Source organism: Barbus barbus, assembly GCF_936440315.1.
Source record: "Barbus barbus genome assembly, chromosome: 33".
In the NCBI taxonomy this organism is placed as follows: domain Eukaryota; kingdom Metazoa; phylum Chordata; class Actinopteri; order Cypriniformes; family Cyprinidae; genus Barbus; species Barbus barbus.
Window position 1 is genome coordinate 844,054 of NC_136761.1, and position 27,299 is coordinate 871,352.

The 27,299-nt window shown below is 41.5% G+C and overlaps 1 protein-coding gene across 6 annotated transcripts in view; it reads left to right on the top strand.

Moving 5' to 3' along the window:
• The window catches only part of LOC306853368 (mitogen-activated protein kinase kinase kinase kinase 4-like), a 63,945-nt gene that overhangs the window by 31,798 nt on the left and 4,848 nt on the right, over positions 1–27,299 (top strand). For 2 of the 6 annotated variants that reach the window (XM_079390712.1, XM_079390716.1), the window contains exons 14-30: positions 540–605; positions 1,477–1,539; positions 1,623–1,757; positions 2,568–2,687; positions 3,923–3,984; positions 4,064–4,122; positions 4,201–4,265; positions 4,899–4,984; positions 8,970–9,060; positions 9,181–9,303; positions 10,786–10,906; positions 13,774–13,929; positions 14,975–15,118; positions 15,521–15,655; positions 16,480–16,580; positions 18,311–18,460; positions 26,807–26,966. In XM_079390712.1, coding sequence (XP_079246838.1) covers positions 540–605; positions 1,477–1,539; positions 1,623–1,757; positions 2,568–2,687; positions 3,923–3,984; positions 4,064–4,122; positions 4,201–4,265; positions 4,899–4,984; positions 8,970–9,060; positions 9,181–9,303; positions 10,786–10,906; positions 13,774–13,929; positions 14,975–15,118; positions 15,521–15,655; positions 16,480–16,580; positions 18,311–18,460; positions 26,807–26,966 — 1,837 coding nt within the window. The remainder of the gene's footprint in view (positions 1–539; positions 606–1,476; positions 1,540–1,622; positions 1,758–2,567; positions 2,688–3,922; positions 3,985–4,063; positions 4,123–4,200; positions 4,266–4,898; positions 4,985–8,969; positions 9,061–9,180; positions 9,304–10,785; positions 10,907–13,773; positions 13,930–14,974; positions 15,119–15,520; positions 15,656–16,479; positions 16,581–18,310; positions 18,461–26,806; positions 26,967–27,299) is intronic. The other 4 variants (XM_079390713.1, XM_079390717.1, XM_079390714.1 and 1 more) reach the window with 3 other exon arrangements.

Sequence of the window (27,299 nt, forward strand, 5' to 3'; positions counted from 1 at the left end):
CCAATCATATCATATCATATATATATAACAAGCCTGTTTTTAAAATCTGGCATCCAATAGCATTGCAAGGCTAAAGAATACGACCTATTAGTTGTGTAAATGTAAAGAAACGAAACATGAGCAGCTGTATTTTAAACAAGCTAAAACTGATGTTGTAATATTACAGGGTTAAATTTGTTTATGTTTGGAGTTTCTAATAAGTGTTGTTTATATGAATGCCACAATAATCTGTCATCCTTTTATATTTCATTCTTGTTCTATATACAGTTAATATTAAAGTGTTTCTGTGCATTGAAAGGGACTAAAATACATGTGTAGTGTTTAAAATGTTTGGCTTTAATTAGTGGTCATTTGAAATATAATAATGAAATGTGACTTACACCGATGCAAATGATCAGTGTTTCTCTTAGCAATGCAGTTTTGACCAGGTGTGGCTTATATTGATGTGACTTGTTTTCCAGAAAATATGATAATTCAGCATTGTTATGCAGCAGCAGTGCTGTAAAAGTTCATCGCTGGTGTTTGTGTCTGTGTTTCAGGCCAGAGACGGTGAACAGCACAGGACTGATCCTGAACCAGCAGCGGTCAGTCTGTTTGCTGAGCAGGTGAAGAGCTTCATTAACACTGATCACTCAGACACACACAATCACTGCTCTTTCTCATTCATATTTAGATGTTAGTCTGAGGTAGGGACAGCAGTGCACTCACAGCAGGGGTTAATGGTTGGTTAACTGCAGAACGTGTTTTTGTGTAGAGAGCACTAAGCTGTGAATCTGTTTTTTCCAGACACACATTTGACTCCACACTCTCTTTTTTCTCATATTATACATTTGAGCTCAGTATTTGTTGTCGGTGTATGTGTTGATGTATTTGCTGATGCCAGGCCCGGTTCTACAGGGGTGCTAGATGGTGCTAAGCATCCTCAAACGAAATCAATAGCACCAGTTAAAGCTGTAATAATGGCATTTCATTGCAGATTTGGCAAACTATCCAGTGTGTTATGATTTGCGCTCTAGGAGATCGGTTTCTATTTATTTGCGGTGTTGAACAATGTTAATCACATATCTGTTTATTTCTGCTTATTTTATATTTTCAGCTTTTTAAGTGAGAATCCACTCGCCGCTCAAATCGCTGGAGTTTTTTATCATTTCATTATAACTTTAGACGTGATGTAAATAAGAGATTCATTGTGCAGCGTTGAGAATTTAACTGATTATCACATAACTGTGAGATCACAATGAAATGAGGGACAGATTTTTGAGTGATTATAAAAGAAGCGTTATTTGCACCATAGCAATAGACAGCACACATAATATATATATATATAAGTGAGGGTGCTGTAACCTTAATATAAATAGGTTCCAGCCCCCTCACTGATTCAAGCAGCGCCCTCGGTGATGTGGTTGTGGATCCGGGTCTGGCTGATGCACTGAGCGGTCAGGGTTTGTTTGGTGCTGATGTTGTGCTGATGTCCAGCAGAGCCGGAGAGCCCAGTGCACTCTTCCCGGAGACCAGCCTCGAGACACACGGCACGACGGGGTAAAACACACTCATGTCACGCATGTAGCGTAAAGCATCTGTTTGTGATGATGATGATGATGATGTGAAACTCTGGTGTTCAGCTGGCAGGTAAACTGGAGTCTCTGGAGGCTCATCTGGTCAATCTGAACAATATAGTGGTGAGGATTCCTCATGTCCAGTGTCGTCTGGGGTCAGGGAGCAGCTCCAGTCCGTGTACTCCAGCGCTGCAGAGAGCGGTACGATCCGATCCGATCACATCTCTGCTCTGAAACACACTGTAGCTCTTCTCCTGTAGGACGAACAGTGCTGGGAGAAACTAGTTACATGGAACTAAGTTACAGAATTACAAAAGAAATGCAATTGTAATCGGTTACAGTTACTGATAAAAAATGTGTAAATAATTATTTACTTATGAAAGTTGTGACGATTATAAGGAGGTTAGATCCGAATTGTTCATACAGACTTCTTTCATAAATCGCCGTGACTTCTCTAAAATATAAGATGCAAATGTTTCTGGAGTTTAGGACACATGTTTATTCCATAACTGTTTTATTTCCTCTTTGGGTTTATGTAGGCTTTATTTACATTTTTTTAATTAACAGTTTTTTTCCCAAGCCATCGTTAGATGCCAGTGTTTCCTGTCATAAATAACCAAACATCATAGCTACTAAACTGTTTCTTGTTATGGTTTTAAATCTGTATTTAACCTCAGAATGATCTCAAAGTCAGTCTGATTTTGTGCTGGCTGTGCTTTAAAATGAAATGATTATAATCTTAATTCAAGTGATGAAGGATTTTGAGTAATACTGTAATGTTAACCCTGCCTGCTTTACATGTTTGACAATGATTAACAGTTAGAAAAGTAATCAAATGTAATAAATCAGTTGCATTACTTCAATAAAGTAATTGAAATGGTTACACTACTTATTACATTTTAGACAGGAGAACGTAATCTGTAACCGATCACATTTGCTAAGTAACCTTCCCAACACTGAGCAAGCATGTAGGATCCAGCATTGAATGTGTGTTGATCTGTGTGATTTCAGAGCATGAGCGTGTGTCCCGGTGGAGAGCTTCAGCACAGCAGCTCCATGACGGACGTGTCGTCTCCTCTGTCTCCAGCGCTCGATGAAGTCTTCTTCTGCCCTGACGAGCAGCCGCCCAAGGTCTGTCACCATGACCCTTCTGTTCACACTCATACGACACACTCCATTACAGCATTCCTTCATATTACAGTATTCAGAGAAAATATCAGTCAGAAAACTAAGTCATGACTGAGCGTTTCGCTGTGTCAGGAACATCTGTATAGGTGTCAGCTGCTAAAACAGCTTCCCCTCCCCGAGGGAGTGCCTTCCTTCCTTCCTCTAATGTGACACACACATTCACAACAGATGAACGGTTAGCACACACAAACAAATGTGAGCATGCCACAGAAACCCAGAATGTAGGTCAAAGGCATTCAGTGAAGAGAACAGGGAAGAATAATCAGCTTTATGAGTCTGAACCAATGCCAAGAAATAATAGGGCTGTCAAAATGACTGATAAACTAAATTCGAATTTTGTACTTAAATATTATCAATATTTGAATTATATACAAATTTAAAAGGCATATTTTCAGTTAGGGGTAAAAAAGCTTTTGTCTTCTGTCCTGAGGCCACAAGAGGGTGCATCGAGCAAAATATTACTAATGCAGAAACAATTAGAAACAAATCAGCATCATGTATGTATAGTTTAATACAAAGGACCGAAAAGCAATCACAAAGAGCACTTTTTTCACTTAAAAACATGAGATGCAGTGGGATGGGAGAAACCGTCATAAAGTCTGGAGACGTGTTTTAAGTTGAACTTGCATTAATTGTAGATGCTTTCTAAACATGCAGCTCTCTTGTGTGAGAGATGATAGCTGTCCCTCCAGAAAATGTGATAAATATATGTTCTGTGTGAACGGCTTGGGTTCAGTTTTGATGTAAACATCTTCTCTGCATTGATGAGCTCTTTTTCCGCAATATTTTGAATGATCAATGCCAAGGTCATGGGTTCGATTCCCAGGGAAGGCAAGAGCTGATAAAATGTAAAAACTGTAACTTGAATGCAATGTAAGTCGCTTTGGATAAAAGCGTCTGCTAAATGCATGAATGTAAATGTTTAACTGGATAAGCTAAGAAAGCATTCAAATGCAACGACACCTACATCATCATCACATCTCGTGTGCCAGTGATAAGACTGCCTGATGCACACAACATTCAAATGTGGATTTATATGTTAAGTTTGATGAATATTCAAAATCTGAATTTGTTTTGACAGCCCTAATAAATAAGCCATGCATACACAAACACACACATGTAAAAACTGTAACAAGAATGAATGATAATCTCTTGATTTTTCCAAACACTGTCTCAAGATTCCAGAGCGCACAACGTCGAAGTTCAAGGACGCAGTGAGTCCTCACAGATACGGGTCCAGGTGAGCTGGTCACTGCTTGTGCTGTTAGCAGAGTTACTCAGGGGAGAAGCTCAGTGTGTCTGTTTCTTCATGTGTTCAGTGGCGATGGTCCGTCGGTGAAGATGTCCTTCAGCTCCAGCTGCAGCAGCTCACAGTCAGGTCTGAGATCCCTCACAATCAGCTCAGGTGTTCAGATGTGTGTTTGTGTGCGTCATGCAGACGCTCTTGTTTGTGCAGGTCACTGTATGCTGGACAGTCCAGCTCATCCCAACAGAAACACTCATACCTCACCGCAGAACCAGGTAGATATGATCCTCAAGCAGCTGACTTCTCCTCCGCTTTTACCACTTTATTTTCAATATCAAATATACAGTCAAACCAAAAATTAATCAGACAGCAGATATCATTTTTGATCTTTTTTTTACTAGTAGGTGCAGGACTCTATAGTTAATTTCTGTAAGTGAGGAGAGCAAAATAAAGTGAACCGTGATCTATTACACCCAAAAATCCTTCATACAGTGGACTAGCGGTACAATTTGGGATTATCAAATGATTCAGACACTTTGATCTGAGCATGTTTTGCTGAAGTGTTGTTCTTTAATTGCTAATGTGATGTTTTTCCACCACAGACTGAACTAAATGAAGCATTTCTTGCTTGAGCTAAATTGGTTTTATCTAACTGTGTTCTTAAATCTATTCAACCCAATTCATTACATACCTTTCTATCAAAGCTATCTGACATTATCAAGATCAGTTTGTCCTGACACAGTTGAACTCAGATTTTAGTACCATTTTCTAAACTATAGTGAATAAACTGTGATATAGTGTGAGAAATGTTGAAGGTGTCTGAATAAGTTTAGCTTTGACTGTATAGAGCACATGACTGACAGTAACAGAGTGCTGGCCTTTAATCTCAAGCTGATTTCCTCCTCAAGGGTTTGGGAATGAAGTCTCCGTTCAGTCCGTTAATGAAGCTTGCAGAATATTCTTCCTCCAGTGATGAAGATGACGAGAGGACCAGGTAATCTCTCCTCCTCCTGAAGTTAATCACACACAGTTAATGACAGTAAGTGCTGATTGACAGCGTTGTGGATTTTGTGCTTACTTCAAATATACCCTAGTATAAAAGTAATATATTTAAAATACACTTATGTCATACGAAGTATAGTTCAAATCTATTAACATATTTACTGACAGATAACTCCAGACTTACTGATATAAAAATGTTAGGAAACTGTATTTGGAGTATTACTTCTGCACAATGCACATTTCTTATTACAGTTTTTTTGGATTGCTTAAGCACGATTTTCAAAACAGGGCCCGTGTTTTCAAAACACTACACACAATTAGCACAACCACACACCCAATTAGCAAAACACTACAGATCCTTTGCATAATTAAACACTCTTGTAAAAACTATACACTTCTGTTTAAAAACCACACTTTGTTACCATATGAAACACACGTTTCACATTTTACGATACTCTGTTTGCACGAGTTACACTCTGCTGTGATAAACCTAAAACACTTTTAGCACTTCTACTTCCCTATGATTAGAGTAGGCTACCATCAAAGTACAAATATAAAGTAAATCCACCAAACACTACACAAGACCAATGTTGCAGACTGAAGAAACTCATTTATTTCTCAACACGCCCAAAATGTTGACATGGAGATTCATAATACTGTAACAAAATGTCACTTTACGTATTGTACTGCAAGTTTACTGTTACCAAAAAAACAACAAAAAACTAGACATGGTCTCTTCGCCTAGCTGGATCTGGCCAGAGAATTTCATCAACATCGCAGGCAATGTTGTCATTAGCAAGACACCTTGGAAAGAAACGTCTTGAATGACGAATCCATCCTTGCATTGCTGCTACCTCCATCTGGTCACAGGCCTCCTCCATGGCTTGGATGAGGGGTACCTCAGCCTGGAGACGGAGATCATATACCTTCCACCGCCATGCAGAGAAAAACTCTTCTATAGGGTTGAGGAATGGAGAGTATGGTGGAAGAGATAGGACGGTGAAATGTGGATGTTGCTGAAACCAGTTCTGAACCAGAGCAGAGCGGTGGAAAGACACATTGTCCCAGACAATGTATTGCATATGATCGATTTGATTTGCTGCTGTTATGTTGTGCAATTGGTCCAAGAATGTAAGTGCTGTGTTGTAAGGGCCCATATGGGCATGGCGGTGGAGGACCCCATTCTGTGTAATGTCTGCACAGAGTGTTATATTACCCCCACGTTGCCCTGGGACATTGACTATAGCCCTGTGGCCAATGAGGTTTCTTCCCCTCCTTCGTGTTCTCGTCAGGTTGAACCTAGTCTCATCTACGTAAATGAACTCATGCTGGATCTCCTCTCCATCCATTCGTAAAACTCCCTGAAGAACAGTGTCAGGCAAAATTGTGTAGTTCAGTGTAGATCTAGTATACATATTACAGTACAGTAAAAGATTATGAGACAGTATGCAAGATCACACTGCTAAAGTGAATACATACCTCTGCATAATCATGCCGCAGTCGTTTCGGAATTGTGCTCGAAAGGCACTCGATAAATTTGCTTCATTTGAATATGGTTTTTTTTTAGTATGCGTGCCAGTGTTGATGTTGAGACCTGATGGATATCGTTGAAACTGGCATGGTTATTGACAATGTTAGCTTGGAGCTGATTGAGTGTTATAGCATTGTTGGCCCAAACCATGTTTACTATCTCCTTCTCTTGCTGTTCTGTGAACATAGGAGGCCTTCCCCCTTGTCATTCCTGACCTTCAATCCTATGTAGAAAAAAAACAGTATACAATAGTACAGTAATTTCACAGGAAAAGGTAACAGAAGTGCTGATACTGCATAGAATACAGTACTGTAAGCAGTTACTGAAACCGTGCAGATGTTTTTGATACGGTGATATTTTTACAATACCTATTTTCCAGTCGAAATGTTCTTATCACACTTGCCACTGTGTATCGGCTTAGATTTGGCTGTACTCGCAGTCCAGCCTCCCTCAGCGTCAGGCCGTGGTTGACAACGTGGTCAACCAGTGTTGCGCGGATCTCATTTGTCAGATTCGGTCCTCTTTGAGCACCTTCTTGTCTTCCTCTTCCTCTTCCTCCAGCATGACCTCCATCTCTTCCTCTTCCTCTGTTGATTCCTCTTCCTCCCCTTCCTCCTCCTCCTCCTCCTCCTCCTCCTTCTCCTTCTCGTCGTCTTACTCTTTCTCTGACTCTTTCCATTGTGCTTGAAGACCGATGAACTCACCTGCTGCTTTTTATAGTGCTTATACACCTGATTGGTGTGTCTACAATTAAGCAAACAAGTGTTTGCACACCTGATGACTGTGTTGAACCAATTGGTTGGACGGTGCGGTAATTTGACAGTCAGTGCTTTGGTATTGCAAGGAAGTGACTTCATGATAGATTTTTGTGTGTAATGTATGTTAAGTGTGTTTAGTGTTTTGCAAATCACTGCGTGTAGAGTTTTGCAACAAGTGTGAGGTTGACAATGTGCTTATAGTTGTGCAAATATGGGCTGATGTTTTGCTTCTTGAGTGTAAGGTTTTGCTAATAGTGTACTACTTTTAATTTTAGTGTGTAAGCAATCCAAAAAAACTGTAATAAGCCTGAAATGTGTTTTAATGTCACTTTTGATGAGGATTGTATGATCTTTGAATATCACCCTTTAAATGCGTGATATTTAAAGTGTACCTAAAGTATACTGTGCAATAGCAGAATGCACAGTATACTTTAGGTGCTGTTCCACGCCGGCTGACGCTCTGATGGCAGAGTAATGCTGATGTGATGGAAGTGAATGTGAAAGCACACATATGGCCAGGGTTCCTCGTGGCTCTGATGACGGCAGTGAAGACGTCACAGCGCCTCCGTCTCTAACACACATCTTTACTTCCGTATCCAAACCATCACATTGGGATTGTTTTGACAGATATGAACTTTAGATCTTTTGAAATAAAAATAAGAAAGTATACTTTAAGTTTCATGCACTTATCAGTTACAATATACGGTTAACTATACTTGCCTTATACTGACAAATATACAGAAGTCAAAGTATATTTGTACAGTTAATTATTTGGCTTGTAGTCATTTGATAGAGTAGCCTAATAAACACCTTTCTCACATACTGGCCTCTTTAAGGTAGTATTTCCGCATTTTACATACTATTTTGAAACAAGTATAGGTGGATCTGAACAGATGAACATTAATGACAGTCTTCTTCTCTGTGGGAGGATATTATAACAGATGAGGGTCTACACAAACCAAACGAGTACTTCAGTAGGAAGGTGGTAGTATACTTGGAGTGCAAACATAATATTTAAATAGTAAACTGTAAGTGTGATGTTAAGGTCACTTAAGGAAAGTGTGTAGTTATACCTGCAGCGTAAAAGCTATTGAACTAGTAGTTTACTGAGAGCATTCAAAGAGCCATCAATGTATCTTTCATATGTTAAAGAGTAGGCTAGTAAACTAATAACATACTTTTACATTCACTCAGATGTAAACTAGTTATGCAGTCAAAGTTGACTATTGTGAGTACACTTAAATGTATACTATTATAAACTAAAAAGAGGGCCAGTTTAGTCCCAAGATGTTTTGAAGTAGCACACATATAAGTATACTAGCACACTGATCTCACTATTCCTGCTGCATACTTGGAATATATACATTTACTTCATAAAATGAATTGGATGTACAGTATACTTGTTTTTTTTTGTTTTGTTTTTTGTAAGGGTAAAGCCTGAATGTTGATAGAAACCTGAAGGAAAATTTGTGTTATGATTCTCATTCCTCATGCCATCATCTCCACATGTTATTAGATTTGTTTAATAGCAGCGAAAGATTTACAAATGTGAAAATTAAGACAACCTGGAGCTGCTTCACATGCACATTGTTAGCAAAGTTCATGCTGACTTCTATCTGTTTTAGATCATTGTAGTGCTGTAGTCTGTCTTTGGTGTCATTAAAACCGATCTGACGGTCATTTTCCAGGTCTCCGCTGAGCAATGGCAGGCCGCTGTTATCCAGAGAACAGTCAGATGAGATCGTTCTCCAGCCTCATGACAGCGTTAAACAGCAGCAGGTGAAGGCTCAGACCCTGCATTCATCTGTGTTTACAGCAGTTGAGGAGTGTGTGATAGTGCTGTTGTGTAGTTAGTGCAGTGTTTCAGAGATGTGATGTGAGATGTTGGTGTTTCTCCAGCAGAGTGCAGCAAAGCCAACACATAGCGTCCATCAGAGGCCTTCAGGACCACAGTCCAGCGACAGCTGCTTTCTGCCCGACCTGCTGCACAAGAGCCCCTCGCATCAGCAGAGCGCTCTCCACGTACGACTGTTCTCTGTTCACACACGCACGCGCACACACACACAGACCCACACACACACACAGACCCACACACACACACAGACCCACAAACACGCACACAGACACACACACACAGACACAGACCCAAACGCACACACACACACACACACACACACAGACACACACACACAGACACAGACCCAAACGCACACACACACACACACAGACCCACATGCACGCACACACACAGACCCGCACACACAGACACAGACCCACACACACTAACAAACACACAGACCAACACACACACACACAGACACATACACACACACACACAGACCCACATACACACACACACACAGACCCGCACACACAGACACAGACCCACACACACTAACAAACACACAGACCAACACACACACACACAGACCAACACACACACACACAGACACATACACACACACACACAGACCCACATAGTTGTGGGCCTAATGGTTAGAGAGTCGGACTCGTAATCCAAAGGTTGTGGGTTCGAGTCTCGGGCCGGCAGGGATTGTAGGTGGGGGGAGTGAATGTCCAGCGCTCTCTCCACCCTCAATACCACGACTGAGGTGCCCTTGAGCAAGACACCGAACCCCCAACTGCTCCCCGGGCGCCGCAGCATAAATGCCCACTGCTCCGGGTGTGTGTTCACGGTGTGTGTGTGCACTTTGGATGGGATAAATGCAGAGTACAAATATGTGTATGGGTCACCATACTTGGCCGTATGTCACTTCACTTCACACGCACACACACACACAGACCCACAGACCAACACACACAGACCCGCACACACACACACTTGCACAGTGCTTATGTTAGTTGTTAGGTAAGCAGTAATGTTCAGTCTTTGCCTATGCCTAAAAGTTTGACAAAGAAATGACACTTAGGGTCAGATTTACTGAACATGAGCATGAGACTGCCGTCCAATAAAAGCCACATCAGTCGCAAATGGGTTCAGACATGCTTTTTTGAGAGTTATAATCACACAAATGTCACAAAGCTACCAGTAAACTGACTACAGCAAACCTTAGTAAATCATGTTGTGTGATTGATTGAAATCCTCTCCTCCCATAAATGTTGTGTCTGAAAGGAAACTCTTACAAATGCATGTCCATGCCTTTTCATCTCTAATGTTTCACTGAGCATCTTTAGTAAATCCTGACAGTAGTTTTAATAGCAAACTAGGGTTTGTGCTGGTGAAGCTGTTAGTAAATCTGGGTTTTGTAGGGCATTATATACATTTATACTGATGTGAGACTGTTTTAAGCCAGATATCATTTCAACATATTGTAGAATTATGTAAGTATTTGCTCTTTGTTTTTGTTTTTACACATATATGCAAAGATATTCTAGATTTCTTTGAGAATTCTCATCAGTCGTTCACTTAATTAAATTGTACTTGTTTTATCATGTAAAACTGCACCCATTAGTGATGTTTGTGTTGTTATTCTGCATTTACAGAAATTTTTCAGTAACCAGGTGGGAAAAAGCACATCGTCTTCATCTTCCTCATTCTCACCTTTCATTGACCCGCGTTTGCTGCAGATCTCTCCACCTCAGAGTCCACAGGGATACGGCCAGCGTGAGTCCCTCGCCTGACACACACACACCTGACACATGAACAAACACTGTCTGTGTGTGTGTGTGTGTGTGTGTGTGTGTGTGTGTGTGTGTGTGTGTGTGTGTGTGTGTGTGTGTGTGCGTGCGAGTGTGTGTGTGCGTGTGCGTGCGTGCGTGAGTGTGTGTGTGTGTGTATGTGTGTGTGTCTGTCTGTGTGTGTGTGTGTGTGTGTGTGTGTGTGTGTGTGTGTGTGTGAGTGTGCATGTTTATGTGGTTTATGAGGACACAAATGTGTATAATGACATGGGTATGACAGAGGTATTACAATATGAAGGTGGTTTATGAGGACACTGCCTATGTCCCCGTAATTCAAAAGGCTTAAAAAACATACTAAATGGTGTTTTTTTGAAAATCTAAAAATGCACAAAGTCTCCTGTGAGGGCTAAGTTTAGGTGTAGGGTTGGTGTAGGGCAATAGCACACACAGTTTGTTCAGTATAAAAACCATTACGCCTATGGAGAGTCCCCATAAACCACAAAAAACAACATGTGTGTGTGTGCGTGTGTGTGTGTGTGTGTGTGCGTGCGAGTGTGTGTGTGCGCGTGCGTGAGTGTGTGTGTGTGTGTATGTGTGTGTGTCTGTCTGTGTGTGTCTGTCTGTGTGTGTGTGTGTGTGTGTGTGTGTGTGTCTGTGTGTGTGTGTGTGTGTGTGTGTGTGTGTGTGAGTGTGTGTGTGTGTGAGTAAGTGAGTGAGTGAGTGAGTGAGTGAGTGTGTGTGTGCGCTCCTGACACTTGACCCATAGAGCCTGTTTACACCTGGTCACTTCATGCGTTTTCTCTGATGGATAGTTATCTGATCATGAAAAGACCAGGTGTAAATGCCCTCAAGATGCTTTCAAGATGCATTTAAATCTGATCGCTCAAACCACTTCAGGAGGAGGTCTGGACCGCATTCCTTACAAGAGTAAATAAAGAACTAGTCTAAACTGTTGCATAAACTGTTTAGACTAGTCTTTAAAAGTTTGTCATCTAATTTTTTTTCTTCAGAACTACTCATAATTTTTTTAATTCAGTTATGAAAAGGTAGATTGGTCTTATTTGTATTAGAAAAGTAAGACTGATTAGCCCTTGGCAGCTGGTTAAACTAATTCTTTAGACACAGTCTTAACATGGTGACTAAGTTTATGCCACTGGCCCCTGGTGTCAGGATTATGGACTGTTTTGTGTTTGTTTTGCTCCCAATGTGCTCTTGGACTTAGTTTTCCCTCTTGTGTGTCATGCCCATATTTGGTTTTGTTCCTGGTCTCATTTAGTCTGATTATCATTCTGTGTTCTTCCTAATTTCTTCGGTATGTCATGTATTTAAGTGAAGTGAAGTGACATAATGCCAAGTACAGTGACCCATACTCGGAATTCGTGCTCTGCATTTAACCCATCCAACGTACACACACACAGCAGTGAACACACACACACACACACACACACACAGCAGTGAACACACACACACACACACACACACACACAGCAGTGAACACACACACACAGCAGTGAACACACACACACACACACAGCAGTGAACACACACACACACACACACACAGCAGTGAACACACACACACAGCAGTGAACACACACACACACACACACAGCAGTGAACACACACACACAGCAGTGAACACACACACACACACACACACACACACACACCGTGAACACACACCCGGAGCAGTGGTCATTTATGCTGCAGCGCCCGGGGAGCAGTTGGGGGTTCGGTGTCTTGCTCAAGGGCACCTCAGTCGTGGTATTGAGGGTGGAGAGAGCGCTGGACATTCACTCCCCCCCACCTACAATCCCTGCCGGACCTGAGACTCGAACCCACAACCTTTGGATTACGAGGCGGACTCTCTAACCATTAGGCCACGACTTCCCAAGTCCTTTAAGTCCTGGGGCCTCATTTATAAAATGTTGTGTAGAAACCATCCTAAATTTGATCTAATGATCATCTCTCAAATATAAGTATGTTTGATTCATAGAATGAACGTACGAACAGAAAACGCACGTACGCGTCTATGAATCACAAATGATCTTGAAGTTGCACTCAGTTTAATGGTTTCAGCTCTCTGCCATGTAAACGACTCCTAATTAATGTCATTAACATGTAAAAGATCACCAATCATCATAGTTTAGAACAGCGAGCTGCAAGAACAGCTTACATTTCCAAAAACCTGCAATACTCCGACAAGAAAAAGTGTGTACTGCTCAGACCCTGATATAAGCGTTGGCGTGGATTTAAGCGTACACACACTCTAAGATCAAATCTGTGTGTACACACGCTTTATAAATGAAGCCCCTGGTCTGTGCATTCTGTCTCTGTTGGGTCTATATGTTGTGTGTGTATGTCATCTTCCCTTCCTGGTGTGGATTTACCCTGCTTTGTGAAATTATTAAAGACAGTTTTGCTTATCCAAATATATTCAATCTTGATTTTTTTTTAAATGTTGCTACAAAAAAATAAAAAAGTGTGTGTGTGTGTATATATATATATATATATACATACATAATGTTTTTTTTTATTTGTGTGAAAAATTTGTTTTGGCATATAAAGTAATAATATTTAAAAATAGCTTAAAATAACTACAAATTAACATGTTAAGCAAATATCTTTAAAAATAAATTCCATATGGAGCATGCCCCCGATCCACGCAATGTTCTCACCCCCCCCCCCCCCCCCCCTCACCAGTTTGCATCTCTGATGAACTCTCTCTCTCTCTCTGTCTCTCTCTCTCTCTCTCTCTCTCTCTGTCTCTCTCTCTCTCTCTCTCTCTCTCTCTGTCTCTCTCTCTCTCTCTCTGTCTCTCTCTCTCTCTCTCTCTCTCTCTCTCTGTGTCAGTGAATGGCAGGTGTGAGCCGTTCGTTAGACAGCCTCACAGGAAGGGCTCGGTGGTGAACGTCAACCCTACCAACATCCGTCCTCAGAGCGACGCCCCAGAGATACGCAAATACAAAAAGAAGTTCAACGCTGAAATCCTCTGTGCCAGTCTGTGGGGTGAGACACGTTCACATATCATCACAGCGCAGTCCACTGATATTAATAAAGACCACCTGCATCTTCCTGCAGAAAAACAAGGAATCAAAGTAATAAGAAATGAACTCGGCACATCTCAGTTATGAAATCTACTCAATATAGAAGATTTAATGCACGCTTTGTTTGATTTATATAGAATGCAGCTGATATGATGTTTGTATGAAATTACAGCGTAAAAAATCTAAATCAGAGGTCCTCTGAGAAATAGGGTCACATCCAGATTATGGATTATTTATTTATTTTTTACGGCCTTTTTTATTCTGACCTTCATCTGATGTTGCATCTAAGGTTAAGTTTCTTGTTGCGTTCCTTGGTGCAGCTTTATTGTTAACTGAAAACTCATGGCCTGATCATTTCCAGATTAAAAAAAACTGGTTTTGGCACAGTTGAAATGACATAAATCACAGATTGCTCAGACTAAATTGTAATTATGTGACATACATAAATTAGAAATGTAATGATAGACTTCCATTGACAGACTGTACTTCGGTCATTTCTAATCCCATCCAGTAGTGCTTTACCTGATAGCTCTTTACTAAGCATGCTGTTAGCAAGAGTCTTGTCAGTGTGTTCTCTTTTGTCTAAAGCAGATTGTGAATGCTCTTTTAGTTTTAGTGTAATTGTGTTGTTGTATGTGTGTGTGAGTGTGTGTGTGTGTGTGTGTGTGTGTGTGTGTGTGTGTGTGTGTGTGTGTGTTTATGTGGTTTATGAGGACACAAATGTGTATAATGACATGGGTATGACAGAGGTATTACAATATGAAGGTGGTTTATGAGGACACTGCCTATGTCCCCGTAATTCAAAAGGCTTAAAAAACATACTAAATGGTGTTTTTTTGAAAATCTAAAAATGCACAAAGTCTCCTGTGAGGGCTAAGTTTAGGTGTAGGGTTGGTGTAGGGCAATAGCACACACAGTTTGTTCAGTATAAAAACCATTACGCCTATGGAGAGTCCCCATAAACCACAAAAACCAACATGTGTGTGTGTGTGTGTGTGTGTGTGTAGGAGTGAATCTGCTGGTGGGCACTGAGAGTGGTCTGTGGCTGCTGGACCGCAGCGGTCAGGGTAAAGTTTACTCTCTCATCAGCCGCAGACGCTTCCAGCAGATGGACGTGCTGGAGGGGCTCAACGTACTCATCACTATATCAGGTACACACTGCACTTCAGCACAACACTGAGTATTCTTCCACTTACACTAGACAATCAATGAATAAAAACAAGAGGGTACAAATCCTGCAAGAGTCCTTGAAGCATAACATGTTCTCACTCTTTACTTTCTCATGCATTAAACTGTTTAGTGCCTTGTGCAAGCAACAATATTATTCAGTTCGTAGAGACAATCTGTCATGAAAGCGTACTCACTCCTATTATACCCTGTTGAACATGTAAATTATACTGCTTATAATTCCAGTACCACAATATTCTCATTCGTAGCAGTTAGCTACTCCATCTTTACAAGCAACAATGTTATTTGTCCATTTGCAAATCATAATTATTCTAAACTTTTAATCAGTAGTGTGTATATGTGTGTCATCTCTTGATAATTTCAAGGTAAGAAAAACAAGCTGAGGCTGTACTACCTGTCCTGGCTGAGGAATAAGATCCTGCGTAATGATCCCGAGGTGGAGAAGAAACAGGGCTGGACGTCAGTGGGGGAACTGGAGGGATGTGTGAGCTATAAAGTGGGTGAGTCCAGAACAAGACGACATGCACATATGTTTAATAGAGTTTAGCAGCAAACATCAGTGTGCTGCATCTCAAGCAGCTTTACTGTAAACACAGAGAGACATTAAAAACTTACTAAATATTATAATAATAATAATAGACTGCATGGAAATACCTAGTGAACTTAATCTAACAAACCAGAGGAGAATGGAAACTGACTTCCTGACGAGAAGAACTCTGTATAAAAACATCTATCAAGTGCAATCAGAACGACACACGATAATAGTGCAGATTCAGATATCATTGGTCATTAGTGAAAATCATGTAGGTGGAACAGTTTGATACATGTGTCCCTGCAGCACAGAAGCAGTCATCAGCACAGGTATATCTGTAGAAATAGCCAACAATACATTGTATGGATCAAAATTATACATTTCTCTTTTATGACAAAAATCATTAGGATATTAAGATCATGTTCCATGAAGATATTTAGTAAATTTCCTACCGTAAAATTATCAAAACTTAATTATTGATTAGTAATATGCATTGCTAAGAACTTCATTTGAACAACTTTAAAGGAGATTTTCTCAATATTTAGATTTTTTCAGATTCCACATTTTCAAATAGTTGTATCTCAGCCTAATATTGTCTGATCCTAACAAACCATACATCAATGGAAAGATTATTTATTCAGCTTCAGATGATGTATAAATCTCAATTTCACAAATGGAGCTTTTCTGGAGTTTTGTGCTCCAGGGTCACATATGTCTTCCTTCAGTGTCATCACTGAGTCAGTGTTTTTGATGATCTTGTACTCCATACTCACATCATGCCGATGATTTCAGTTCGCTATGAAAAAATCAAGTTCCTGGTCATCGCCTTGAGGAGCGCTGTGGAGGTCTACGCCTGGGCTCCCAAACCATATCACAAGTTCATGGCTTTCAAAGTAAGTCTTGTATATTAGTAGCAATTAATAATGTATCACGTTTAAAAAATAACGTAGGACCTGCACTAAACCCTAATCCAATTAACGATAACCCATATTGTTAACAAACGCAAATGTGCGGAAAAAGCATGTGCTAAAGCAATCATGCCAGTTTTAGCTTCCTTCTATGAGGTTTTGAGCTCTTTCATCATGGCCTGTGTTTGACGGGACTCGAGCGCTTCACATCACTAGTGCAGTCCTGCACCGGGTGCGCTACTGAGCAAGTTTACTACGCCAGAAAAGCCACACATATGGAGCTGCCCTTACCAAAAAGTAGTACACTTCAAGTTTATTATTAAGTATACTTAAAGTATGCTTAAAATACACTTTAACTTTATTTTATGTAGTAAGTATACAAATATCAGTGTACTAGTAGTATGCTTGTAAGTGTACTATTTCAATACTCCTTGGGACTAAATTGGCCCACTTTCTAGTATATAAAAGTATACTTTTAAGTATACTTGAAGTATAACAGTAGTAAATTTGAGTACACATCAATGTTTATAGCTTGTACTGCAACTATACTAAAAATGAACTTATAGGTATACTGATACTGAGTATTTTAGTACACTTTGAAGTATAATCTCAGTAAACTACTATTTTAGTAGTTTTATACTGAAAGTATACTCTATATTTTCTTTAAGTGAACTTTACGTCATACTTTAAGTATACTACAATGTCCCTGTTAGGTATTAATTTGTATATATTTTGTTATATGAATATCTGCTTATATGCTACATGAGTGTTACTGCCATTCATGTTTACATATTCCTCCATTGTAAGAAATAGGATGGTGTAGTGATAGGTAATGTAAGTGGGGTGTTTCTGGAAATGGGTCATTTTTGAGTACGTGTCCTACTTCACCGTGGTCCTGAGAGACTTACTCTACTTCTGACGTCAGCTTCTGCCTTTTAGACTTATAGCATTTACTCAGATTGTTGTCCTGCATATTCTTATGGAAAAACAAACATTGCATGTTAGGATTAGACTAAATGTATACATATTGGTCAGATGACCGCTAGATAGGTCAAAGCACTCAAAGGCATTGTGTTTGATTATTATGTGAAGACTTGAGCCCTGTTTACAATCACAGGCCACTTACCCTACTGATGGTTATAAACCATGCTAAAAATGAACACTGTATATTCATTATATGCAGAAATATGCATGCATAATTATGACCGGTCATTGTTTTCTTGAAAGAGTTACTTTCAGAACTCATAACGCCTTGTGCTGTCCATTAATTGAATCTGAACTGCAAAAGTCTCAAAGTCTGTTCTCACAGCATCAGTGTTGGAGGTCGACAGCTGTATTTATGAGGGATGTGACTCCTGATCAGCACTGGAGTCACTACAGTATAAATCAGTGTTCTCACATTGCCTGTGAATATGCCATGTAATCAAAGGTGACAACGTGTGTCTGTGGTGTGTGTGTGTGTGTGTGTGTGTGTGTGTGTGCGTGTGTGGTCTGTGGTGTGTGTGTGTGTGTGTGTGTGTGGTCTGTGGTGTGTGTGTGTGTGTGAGCATGTATGGGTGTGAGTTGGGTTATAGAATGTGGCTGACAGAAAACCACCTGCCTGTGTCTTTACACACCACAGAGAAAACAACTGAATAATGAATATAGAAAAGAAAAACCGCTGGTATTGATGTATTTCCCAGTAGACTAAGCGTGTTGTTGTGCATGTGTGTCAGTCGTTCAGCTCGCTGCCTCAGAAGCCGCTCTCGGTCGACCTGACGGTGGAGAACGGACAGAGGTTAAAGGTCATCTACGGCTCTCACTTTGGGTTTCATGCTATCGATGTGGACTCGGGGACACCCTTCGATCTCTACCTGCCCAGTCATGTGAGTATTCTTAACATTCCTGCCACATTCCACACCAATAATAACTAATGTTTAATAAGTGAAGTACAGTTGTAGCGTTGGGAATGTTTCTCTACTGTACTGTACTGTGAGTTTGAACTGTCGTCATCTGTGTGCACATTCACATTAGCTTTCACTCTCTGCATGGGGATATTTTGGGACATGCTAGTAGGGGTGTGCGATAATGACATAAAATGAAATCTCCATATTTTCTGTGATTTTGTCGATAACGATAATTAGAGAATGTTTTTCTGACTGCCGTGGACAGCTGACTCACAAAGCTTTTCATATTCTTCATATAACTTTTCTAAGAAGTTTAAATTGATTTTTACTTTTTATGAGCATTTTTTTTCTAACCTAATTAAATGTATGCATCTCCTTTTATAAATGAATGTAAGTTAAATTTCATCAATAAATTCAAATAGTAAGATACTATAGAGCTGTTACTAATCATATACAGTCAGCATCAACAAAATGTGTGTTTGCAATGCAGTGGCACAGAATCTGCATCTGAAGTGGCATTTAGATGCATTTAGACTGTTTAAAGCAGGACATGAATGCTGTTAACCTGCAGTTACAAACGCATACATAATGTTTTGATGTTTAAAAAAAAAAAGTTGAAAACTGATATGATTTTGGGGAAAAAAGGGAAAATATACTTTAAATGCAAACCTTAAATCACTGCATGAGTGAGTCATTGAGTCGTTCATCCAACTGATTTGTTTAGTCGGTTGATTCATTCAGTCAAGTCAGCTTTAGTTATAAAGTGCTTTTAACAATACAGAACAGCATCCAACTGGAGCATAGCGTGTCAGTAATGTATAATAATAAGATTAAACACTCAATTTTCAGTTAAAGGATTTCATTATTGAGTTCAGAGATGTCATTCTCTAGCTCAGTTTAGTTTCAATAGTATCTGTGAAATCAAACTGACCATAATCTCTATTCAGTAATGAAACACTGTCGTGTGTTAGTAATTGTTTGTTGTTGTTGAAATCCAGCAAAAACAAGAACTGTTTTGTCTAAAATGTAAGTCACTTATGTAAGTTTTATAAAAGCAATATCACATGTGCAGTTGTGCTGATATTTGGAGAACATCGTCACTCTCCGTGTGATATTAACTATAATAGACTAAATCACACAATTACAATATTATCGTAGACTATATGTCACATGCTAGTGTGCTGGGTAGCTGAGTAAATCCAGCAATAATCAGTTGTAACGCTGTTATGTGTTCCCATGTTGACTGCACTAATGGTGGAACAATGTGTATCTGCCACCCTTTATAGACATTATCATTTTCTGTACTATATTTTGTTGATGCAGTTTGTTTACAGTCACTTTGGCACTAATTATGTCATTCTTCACTAAACTCACAGCAGTCATGTGTAACACAGGCTGTCCAGCGTTCACATTGTGCTTTCATATCACTCAAGAAACCTCAAACTTGCAGAACTCATTTATCATCATGCAATACCACAGAAACATGATCTAAACACTAAATGCAACAGTTATCATTTTGAGCAGTTGTTCAAGTGAGACAATAGTGTCATTGTTCAGCTAAATTCAGGTGAAGATTAGTTCTCATCTGAAAAGGAGAAAAAAACCTCGGGAGAAACCAGGCAACATCACATAACCAGCACATATAGATATTCCACACCTTTTCTCACAAGGAATCAATTTTGATTGTGGGGTTAAAGATGAACCCTTTGTAACAGCAGGCATCTGAAAATGCAGTGAGCAGAAAAAACACACTCCTCCTTTTCTGCCAAACACTACAATTCAGAGCTTGTGTAAATATGCACAGCATGCAGAAGATACTGTTGTGATGCTATAGAGCTGCTGACGTCCCCAGACTCCCACACAGAGAGAGGAAGAGCGATGAGTGTGGTGTTCACCCACATACTCACGCACTAGTTCTCCCTCACTATCTGTGTGTGTGCTAGTTTCTCTGAACTCATCTCACATCCAAAAATAACTCCCAGAGCATAAGCCCATTGAAATGACCTGTTATCTGAGAGATACTTTCTAATAGCCGGCAGTAGATAAATTTAGAGTGAACTAGCGGTGTGAAACAGAACTGGAGGCTGGGCGGCACTAGATCATGTAGCTTTCCATACCAACATTTCCTCATCCATTCCCTCCCATTCTCTCGTTCACTCGTTCTGTCTTTCTCTCACACACACACACGCAGTTGTTGTCTCTCACTTGCACACAGTCATTAGTAAAGTGTTTCTGCGCTGGTGTAAATCTGCCTCTCCCTCTTGGAAACACACGCTCTCTGTCTGTGGCGGTGTGTTTGCGCTCATGAGAATCCCGCGGCAGAGGAGAAAGATCGCTCTGCGGCTCTGGATGCCCGTGTTGATGCTCAGGATTGTGGTGGCTCTACAGAGGGACGGCAGCGCAGTGTGTGTCAATTTATTTCTGAGTCAGGCAAGTACAGTGGGAGGTGTGTGACTGTGTTAATGAGAGAATATCTATTCTAATGCTTTATTGTCGTGAGCTTGGGAGACATGCGTGTAAAAGTGGTTAAGAACATGTTTTATATTAACTTGGTGAAAAGTTACACATACTGTGACTTTTGATACTATTAAAATGTGTTTAAGCTCACTCTTGTAGACAGACTTGCTTATATGGCTTAATTAGCCGTGTGTGATGAGAACTATAATTTTATTAACACTAAAATAATGACGATTTGACCAAACCCTTAACACTGATTGTTACATTTGTCATGAATGATATCTCAAATCATGTGGCTTGTTTATGAGAGATATGTGAATGTTGTTCGAACTCCTGATCGTCACCTGGCTGATAACACGGCTGGGGAAAAATCTCATAGTTTTACCTTGTTTAGAGAACAGAAGAGATCTCATAGATGCCTGGGGTGGACAGCAAACACCATACAACAATGCACTAAAAACCTCTTAAAACACTGAAGCAATGCTCTGGCAACCACCAAGTACAATATTTCTTAACTCCTGTCCTCTTCTTAACTCCAGTCCTCTTCTTAACTCCTGTCCTCTGTACAGTTTTGTATGTCTTATTTGATCTAGAACTAGAACACTATAGCAACTGCGCAGCATTGCACTAAATACCTTTCCGTGGCTCAGCCTTGGCTAGAGTAACCCGTTAGGGAGTAAGCCAAGGGAGATTATATTTTTTTTAATCGATTGACAGCACTAATATATATATATCTATATTAGTGCTGTCAATCGATTAAAAAAAATTAACTAATCACACTTTTTTTTCTGAAATGAATCGCTATTAGTCCCAGAGTTTTTAAATATACTTTTATATTGCAATAATTTCACATTCAATCTTCAAATTAATGTACAAACAAAATAAAGACATTATATTTTTAATATTTGTTTAATGGCATCTTTTTTATGACTGACGGCCAGTATCACTGATACCAATTAATACTGATTTCCCAATAAAAACAAATTCCCCTAATATTTAAAGAGGTCATATGATGCGATTTCAAGTGTTCCTTTCTCTTTGAAGTGTTACCAGCTGTTCATGCATAGATAAGATCCCTAAAGTTGCAAAGACTGAAGTCTCAAACCCAAAGAGATATTCTTTATAAAAGTTAAGAGTCGTCCACGGCCTCCTAAAACAGCTCATTCAAACACGCCCCACATGTCTACGTCACGGTGTGGGGAGATTTGCAAAACACCACCCAAACGTACACAAATGAAAGAAGGTGGAGCTATTATTCTGGCTGTAGTGTTGTTGCTGCCGCCGGCGCCATGTCCTGGAGACGCTGTGTTTCGTTGTGAAAGAGAAAGTGCTTTGTTTGGGCTTCCAAGAGGACACAACTAGAAATCAGTGGTTAAGTTATATTTACAACACTGTTCCAGAACAGTTCAACACAGATACTGGAGTGTGTGCAGCGCAGACTATTTCCTGAAGCTGGAAGAGTAGCCTACAATGCTGGCTGCACACAGACTGTTTCTATAAAGCGGGGCAATTCCAACATCACAAGGACAGTCTGGTGCTTCTGACGCACAGCCTGTGAGTACGTTTTGTTAATTTGCCACCGATGATTCAAACATGAGTTTTGAGCAGTGTAGAGTAGTGCTTGTTGTTTCTCCGATCACAAATGCAGACATGGTAATGTTTACGCAGCGCGATGCAACGGTAAGGGGCGTAATATTTACATCACATGCTTGAGGTATTCGGCCAATCACAACGCACTGGATAGTTGGCCAATCAGAGCACACCTCGCTTCTCAGAACGATGAGCTTTGTAGAAATTGACACGTTTCAGAAAAGCGGAGCATAGAGGAGCAACAATAATGTAGAGTGTATGTATGTGGAATAATGTTTAATGTATGTGGAAAATAATGTTTTTTTTAACCTTAAACCATATAAACATATTGCATTACACCAAATACATAAAATAATGTTCTTTTTAGCAACGTCAGATGACCCCATCAACCATTGACTATAGCCATTCAACATTACATTATTAAGAACTTTCGATTTTAACATTTATTAGACTTTAAAAATAACTTCTAATTTAAGTGACCTTAAAATAATCTTCACATAAACCCTTTATAATACATGTCATATTTGCCTGTGCCCCTCAGCAGAAATATACAGAAATTGAATAAAGTTATCAAACACTAAATTCTAAACTAAATACAGATGAATCCTGAAAGCTATAAAAGTTATTGATTTCCTCTTTTATTCTTGATGAACAGACTCACAGCAGCTGGTTATTAGGTTATTTTGAATGCTATTTCTAAGCTGCCGCTGCTGAACGTGAAGCGGATCTGACACGCATCGTATTTTCTCTCAACTCTCTTTACCTTTTCTGACCCACTTCAGGTCTTAATGAACTGACAAGTTGAATTGAGGGTGTTAGATGAGGGAGACAGTGCTGGGCTGCTCCAGGACAGTTTTGAAAACCATTTCAGAGACATGTTCTTAAATGTGACTCATATAACATATTGCATGCATGCACAGTTTTACGGTAGCTTTAATTGCCTTTTTGGTAACTTCATGCCTTAACTGACCACGACAGTGCATGCACGTAGTTTCTTTCACGATTTGATATGAAATGATGAGGCTACAGCGTGCACCGGCTCCTTTGGGCGTGCGATTGAAGAGCATGTGATATGAGCACAGTATGAGCACCGCTGAAGTGAAGCTGGAGTGCACTTCGGAAACGTCGGCGGCGGCTTCTGTGGCGGCGGCTTCTGTGGCGGCTTCGTCCAACTCCTTAATCCCCGAGTGCTCGACGGGATTCCACGGCCCGGCGTCCTCGCCCGACGGCCGTATCGCGGCTCGCGTCTCTGGCAGCGGCGGGTAGTTCCCTCTACGCTCCCTTTCCTGGACCCACGAGGACACCAGCGTGCATGCACGGGGAAGAGACCGGTCTCCCGAGGAGAGGCGCGCTCGGAGTTTAAACGGCGGCGGTGATGAGGCTCTATTCACGTCAGGTGCGCCTCATCACACGCCGCCAGCCCTGGCTGTTTCAGCGCCCCTCCTCTCTCTCACACACCCACTCCCGTCGGGAGCCTGGTGAAGGGCGGCGAATAAGGGACGGGGTGGTGATGATGGACAGGGGGGAGGCAGCCGACTCGTCACATTCCCCCGCCCTAGGGTCGCCGCCCACGCAGGAGTGCTACCTTCCTCAACCAGGCTCCAGCGGTCGGAGTGGGCGGGGCAGGGATTCCTCTCCGGGCAACGCTCCCTCTCGCACCGCGCCGGAGCCGGGACAGAGAAAGCGGGTTTTAGTTGACAGCCTCAACCAACCACGGGGTAATGATGACAAATAGACAGAATGTCACTTACCCCATTGGTGGCTGGGAGGCTGTCCCCGTCCTTCCTCCGTCCCCGTACAGGCTCTACGGCTTCTTGTGAGCGAGAGGGGATGACGTCATCAGATGTTGCCCAACTGTGCTGTCTAGGCTCCGCCTGCCCGCATTCTCCACCACTGTGGCGGGAGGAGCCAACGACAGACACAGTGGGCGTGGCGTCAAGCCTCGGAGAGGTTTTTATTAAACAAAATATTAAAATAAAGTGTCCAAAGGGGAAAAAGTGTCCAAAATAAACAGGGATCTGGTGTCCTCGTTGTGCTGCGGGGCTCGTGAAGGAGGGCAGTGTTCAGGAGGAAAGGGTCCAGGTAAGGGGCGGAGTCCGGCGGCCGCACGCGCTCCCGTCTGGAGGTCCCGGGGCGCGGGTGACGGCGGCTTCTGTGGCGGCTTCGTCCAACTCCTTAATCCCCGGGTGCTCGACGGGATTCCACGGCCCGGCGTCCTCGCCCGACGGCCGTATGTCCGGCCGCTCGCGTCTCTGGCGGCGGCGGGTAGTTCCCTCTACGCTCCCTTTCCTGGACCCACGAGGACACCAGCGTGCATGCACGGGTAAGAGACCGGTCTCCCGAGGAGAGGCGCGCTCGGAGTTTAAACGGCGGCGGTGATGAGGCTCTATTCACGTCAGGTGCGCCTCATCACACGCCGCCAGCCCTGGCTGTTTCAGCGTCCCTCCTCTCTCTCACACACCCACTCCCGTCGGGAGCCTGGTGAAGGGCGGCGAATAAGGGACGGGGTGGTGATGATGGACAGGGGGGAGGCAGCCGACTCGTCACAATATATATATATACAGTGGGGCAAATAAGTATTTGATGCACTGCTGATTTTTCAAGTTTTCCCACTTACAAAGAATGGAGAGATCTGTCATTTTCATCGTAGGTACACCTCAACTGTGAGAGACAGAATATACAAATAAAATCCAGAAAATCACATTGTATGATTTTTAAATAATTTCCATTTTATTGCATGAAATAAGTATTTGATACAATAGAAAAATAGAACTTTATATTATAACTTCATATTTTATGTTGTGGGCTGTCGCTGTGCAACACGGAGTTTCAGCTCCCTCAATAGATGTTCTATTGGGTTCAGGTCTGGAGACTGGCTAGGCCACTCCAGGACCTTGAAATGCTTCTTACGGAGCCACTCCTTAGTTGCCCTTGCTGTGTGTTTGGGGTCATTGTCATGCTGGAAGACCCATCCACGACCCATCTTCAATACTGAGGGAAGGAGGTTGTTGCCCAAAATCTCACGATACATGGCCCCATCCATCCTCCCCTCAATACGGTGCAGTCGTCCTGTCCCCTTTGCAGAAAAGCACCCCCAAAGCATGATGTTTCCACCCCATACTTCACAGTTGGGATGGTGTTCTTGGGATTGTACTCATCCTTCTTCCTCCAAACACAGCGAGTGGAGTTTATACCATAAAGTTCTATTTTGGTCTCATCTAACCACATGACCTTCTCCCATGCCTCCTCTGGATCATCCAGATGGTCTTTGGCAAACTTCAGACGGGCCTGGACATGTGCTGGCTTGAGCAGCGCTGCAGGATTTTAATCCATGACGGTGTAGTGTGTTACTAACGTTAACCGTTGAGACTGTGGTCCCAGCTCCCTTTTGGTCATTGACCAGGTCCTCCCGTGTAGTTCTCGGCTGATCCCTCATCTTTCTCAGGATCATTGATACTCCACGAGGTGAGATCTTGCATGGCGCTCCAGTCCGAGGGAGATTGACACTCATCTTGAATTTCTTTCATTTTCTAATAATTGTGCCACCAGTTATTGCCTTCTCACCAAGCTGTTTGCCTATTGTCCTGTAGCCCATCCCAGCCTTGTGCAGGTCTACAATTTTGTCTCTAGTGTCATTAGACAGCTCTTTGGTCTTACCCACAGTGGAGAGGTTGGAGTCTGATTGATTGAGTGTGTGAACAGGGGTCTTTTATACAGGTAACGAGTTCAAACAGGTGCAATTAATACAGGTAATGAGTGGAGGATAGGAGGGCTTCTTAAAGACAAACTAACAGGTCTGTGAGAGCCAGAATTCTTGCTGGTTGGTAGGTGATCAAATACTTATTTCATGCAATAAAATGGAAATTAATTTAAAAATCATACAATGTGATTTTCTGGATTTGTTTTTATATATTCTGTCTCTCACAGTTGAGGTGTACCTACGATGAAAATTACAGATCTCTCCATTCTTTGTAAGTGGGAAAACTTGAAAAATCGGCAGTGTATCAAATACTTATTTGCCCCAATGTATATATATATACAACTACTTTCATATAATATACTACTTTCATATAATGACCAGGTGACCTGCTGCGTTAGGTGCTGGTAAATGTAAATGCACTTGAGAGGAACTATGGGTAATGGGACTCCATGGCATAAGCAGTACAGTACAGTGTTATATCTGTGAATTCTATTTGCTGACACTGACTGGAGGTTAATCTGTATTTATTAAGGCAGTTACTGTTAATCTCTTTATAACAGAATGCCTGTGTGTTTCAGATCCAAGGTGTGATTCGGCCGCATGCCATCATCATCCTCCCCAGCAGCAGTGGGATGGAGCTGTTGCTGTGTTACGAGGACGAGGGCGTCTACATTGACACCTATGGCCGCATCACCAGGGAGACGGTGCTGCAGTGGGGGGAGATGCCCGCCTCCGTGGGTGAGCTCCAGCACTCCACACACACACACACACACAGACGTGTAGCAGAGATGCACATGGCATACAGTGGTTATCTGTTCAGGGTGCAGTATGGATGTTTTCTCATCATTTGATTGTCTTATGTATCTGATTGTGTTCTTGTCGAGAGCTATGTTACTCTAGAGCTGCAGTCATATTAAAGAAGTTCTTGTAATGACTGATGTGCATGAGACTCTAAATGTGAAATAGCAATACAAGTCATTTGGATGGATGAGTCACCTCACTTCCTACACAGCAGCAGATGGAGTGGAGAAAAGCCGCTGCCGTTCTTCAGCTCTGGATGAGGCTGATCAC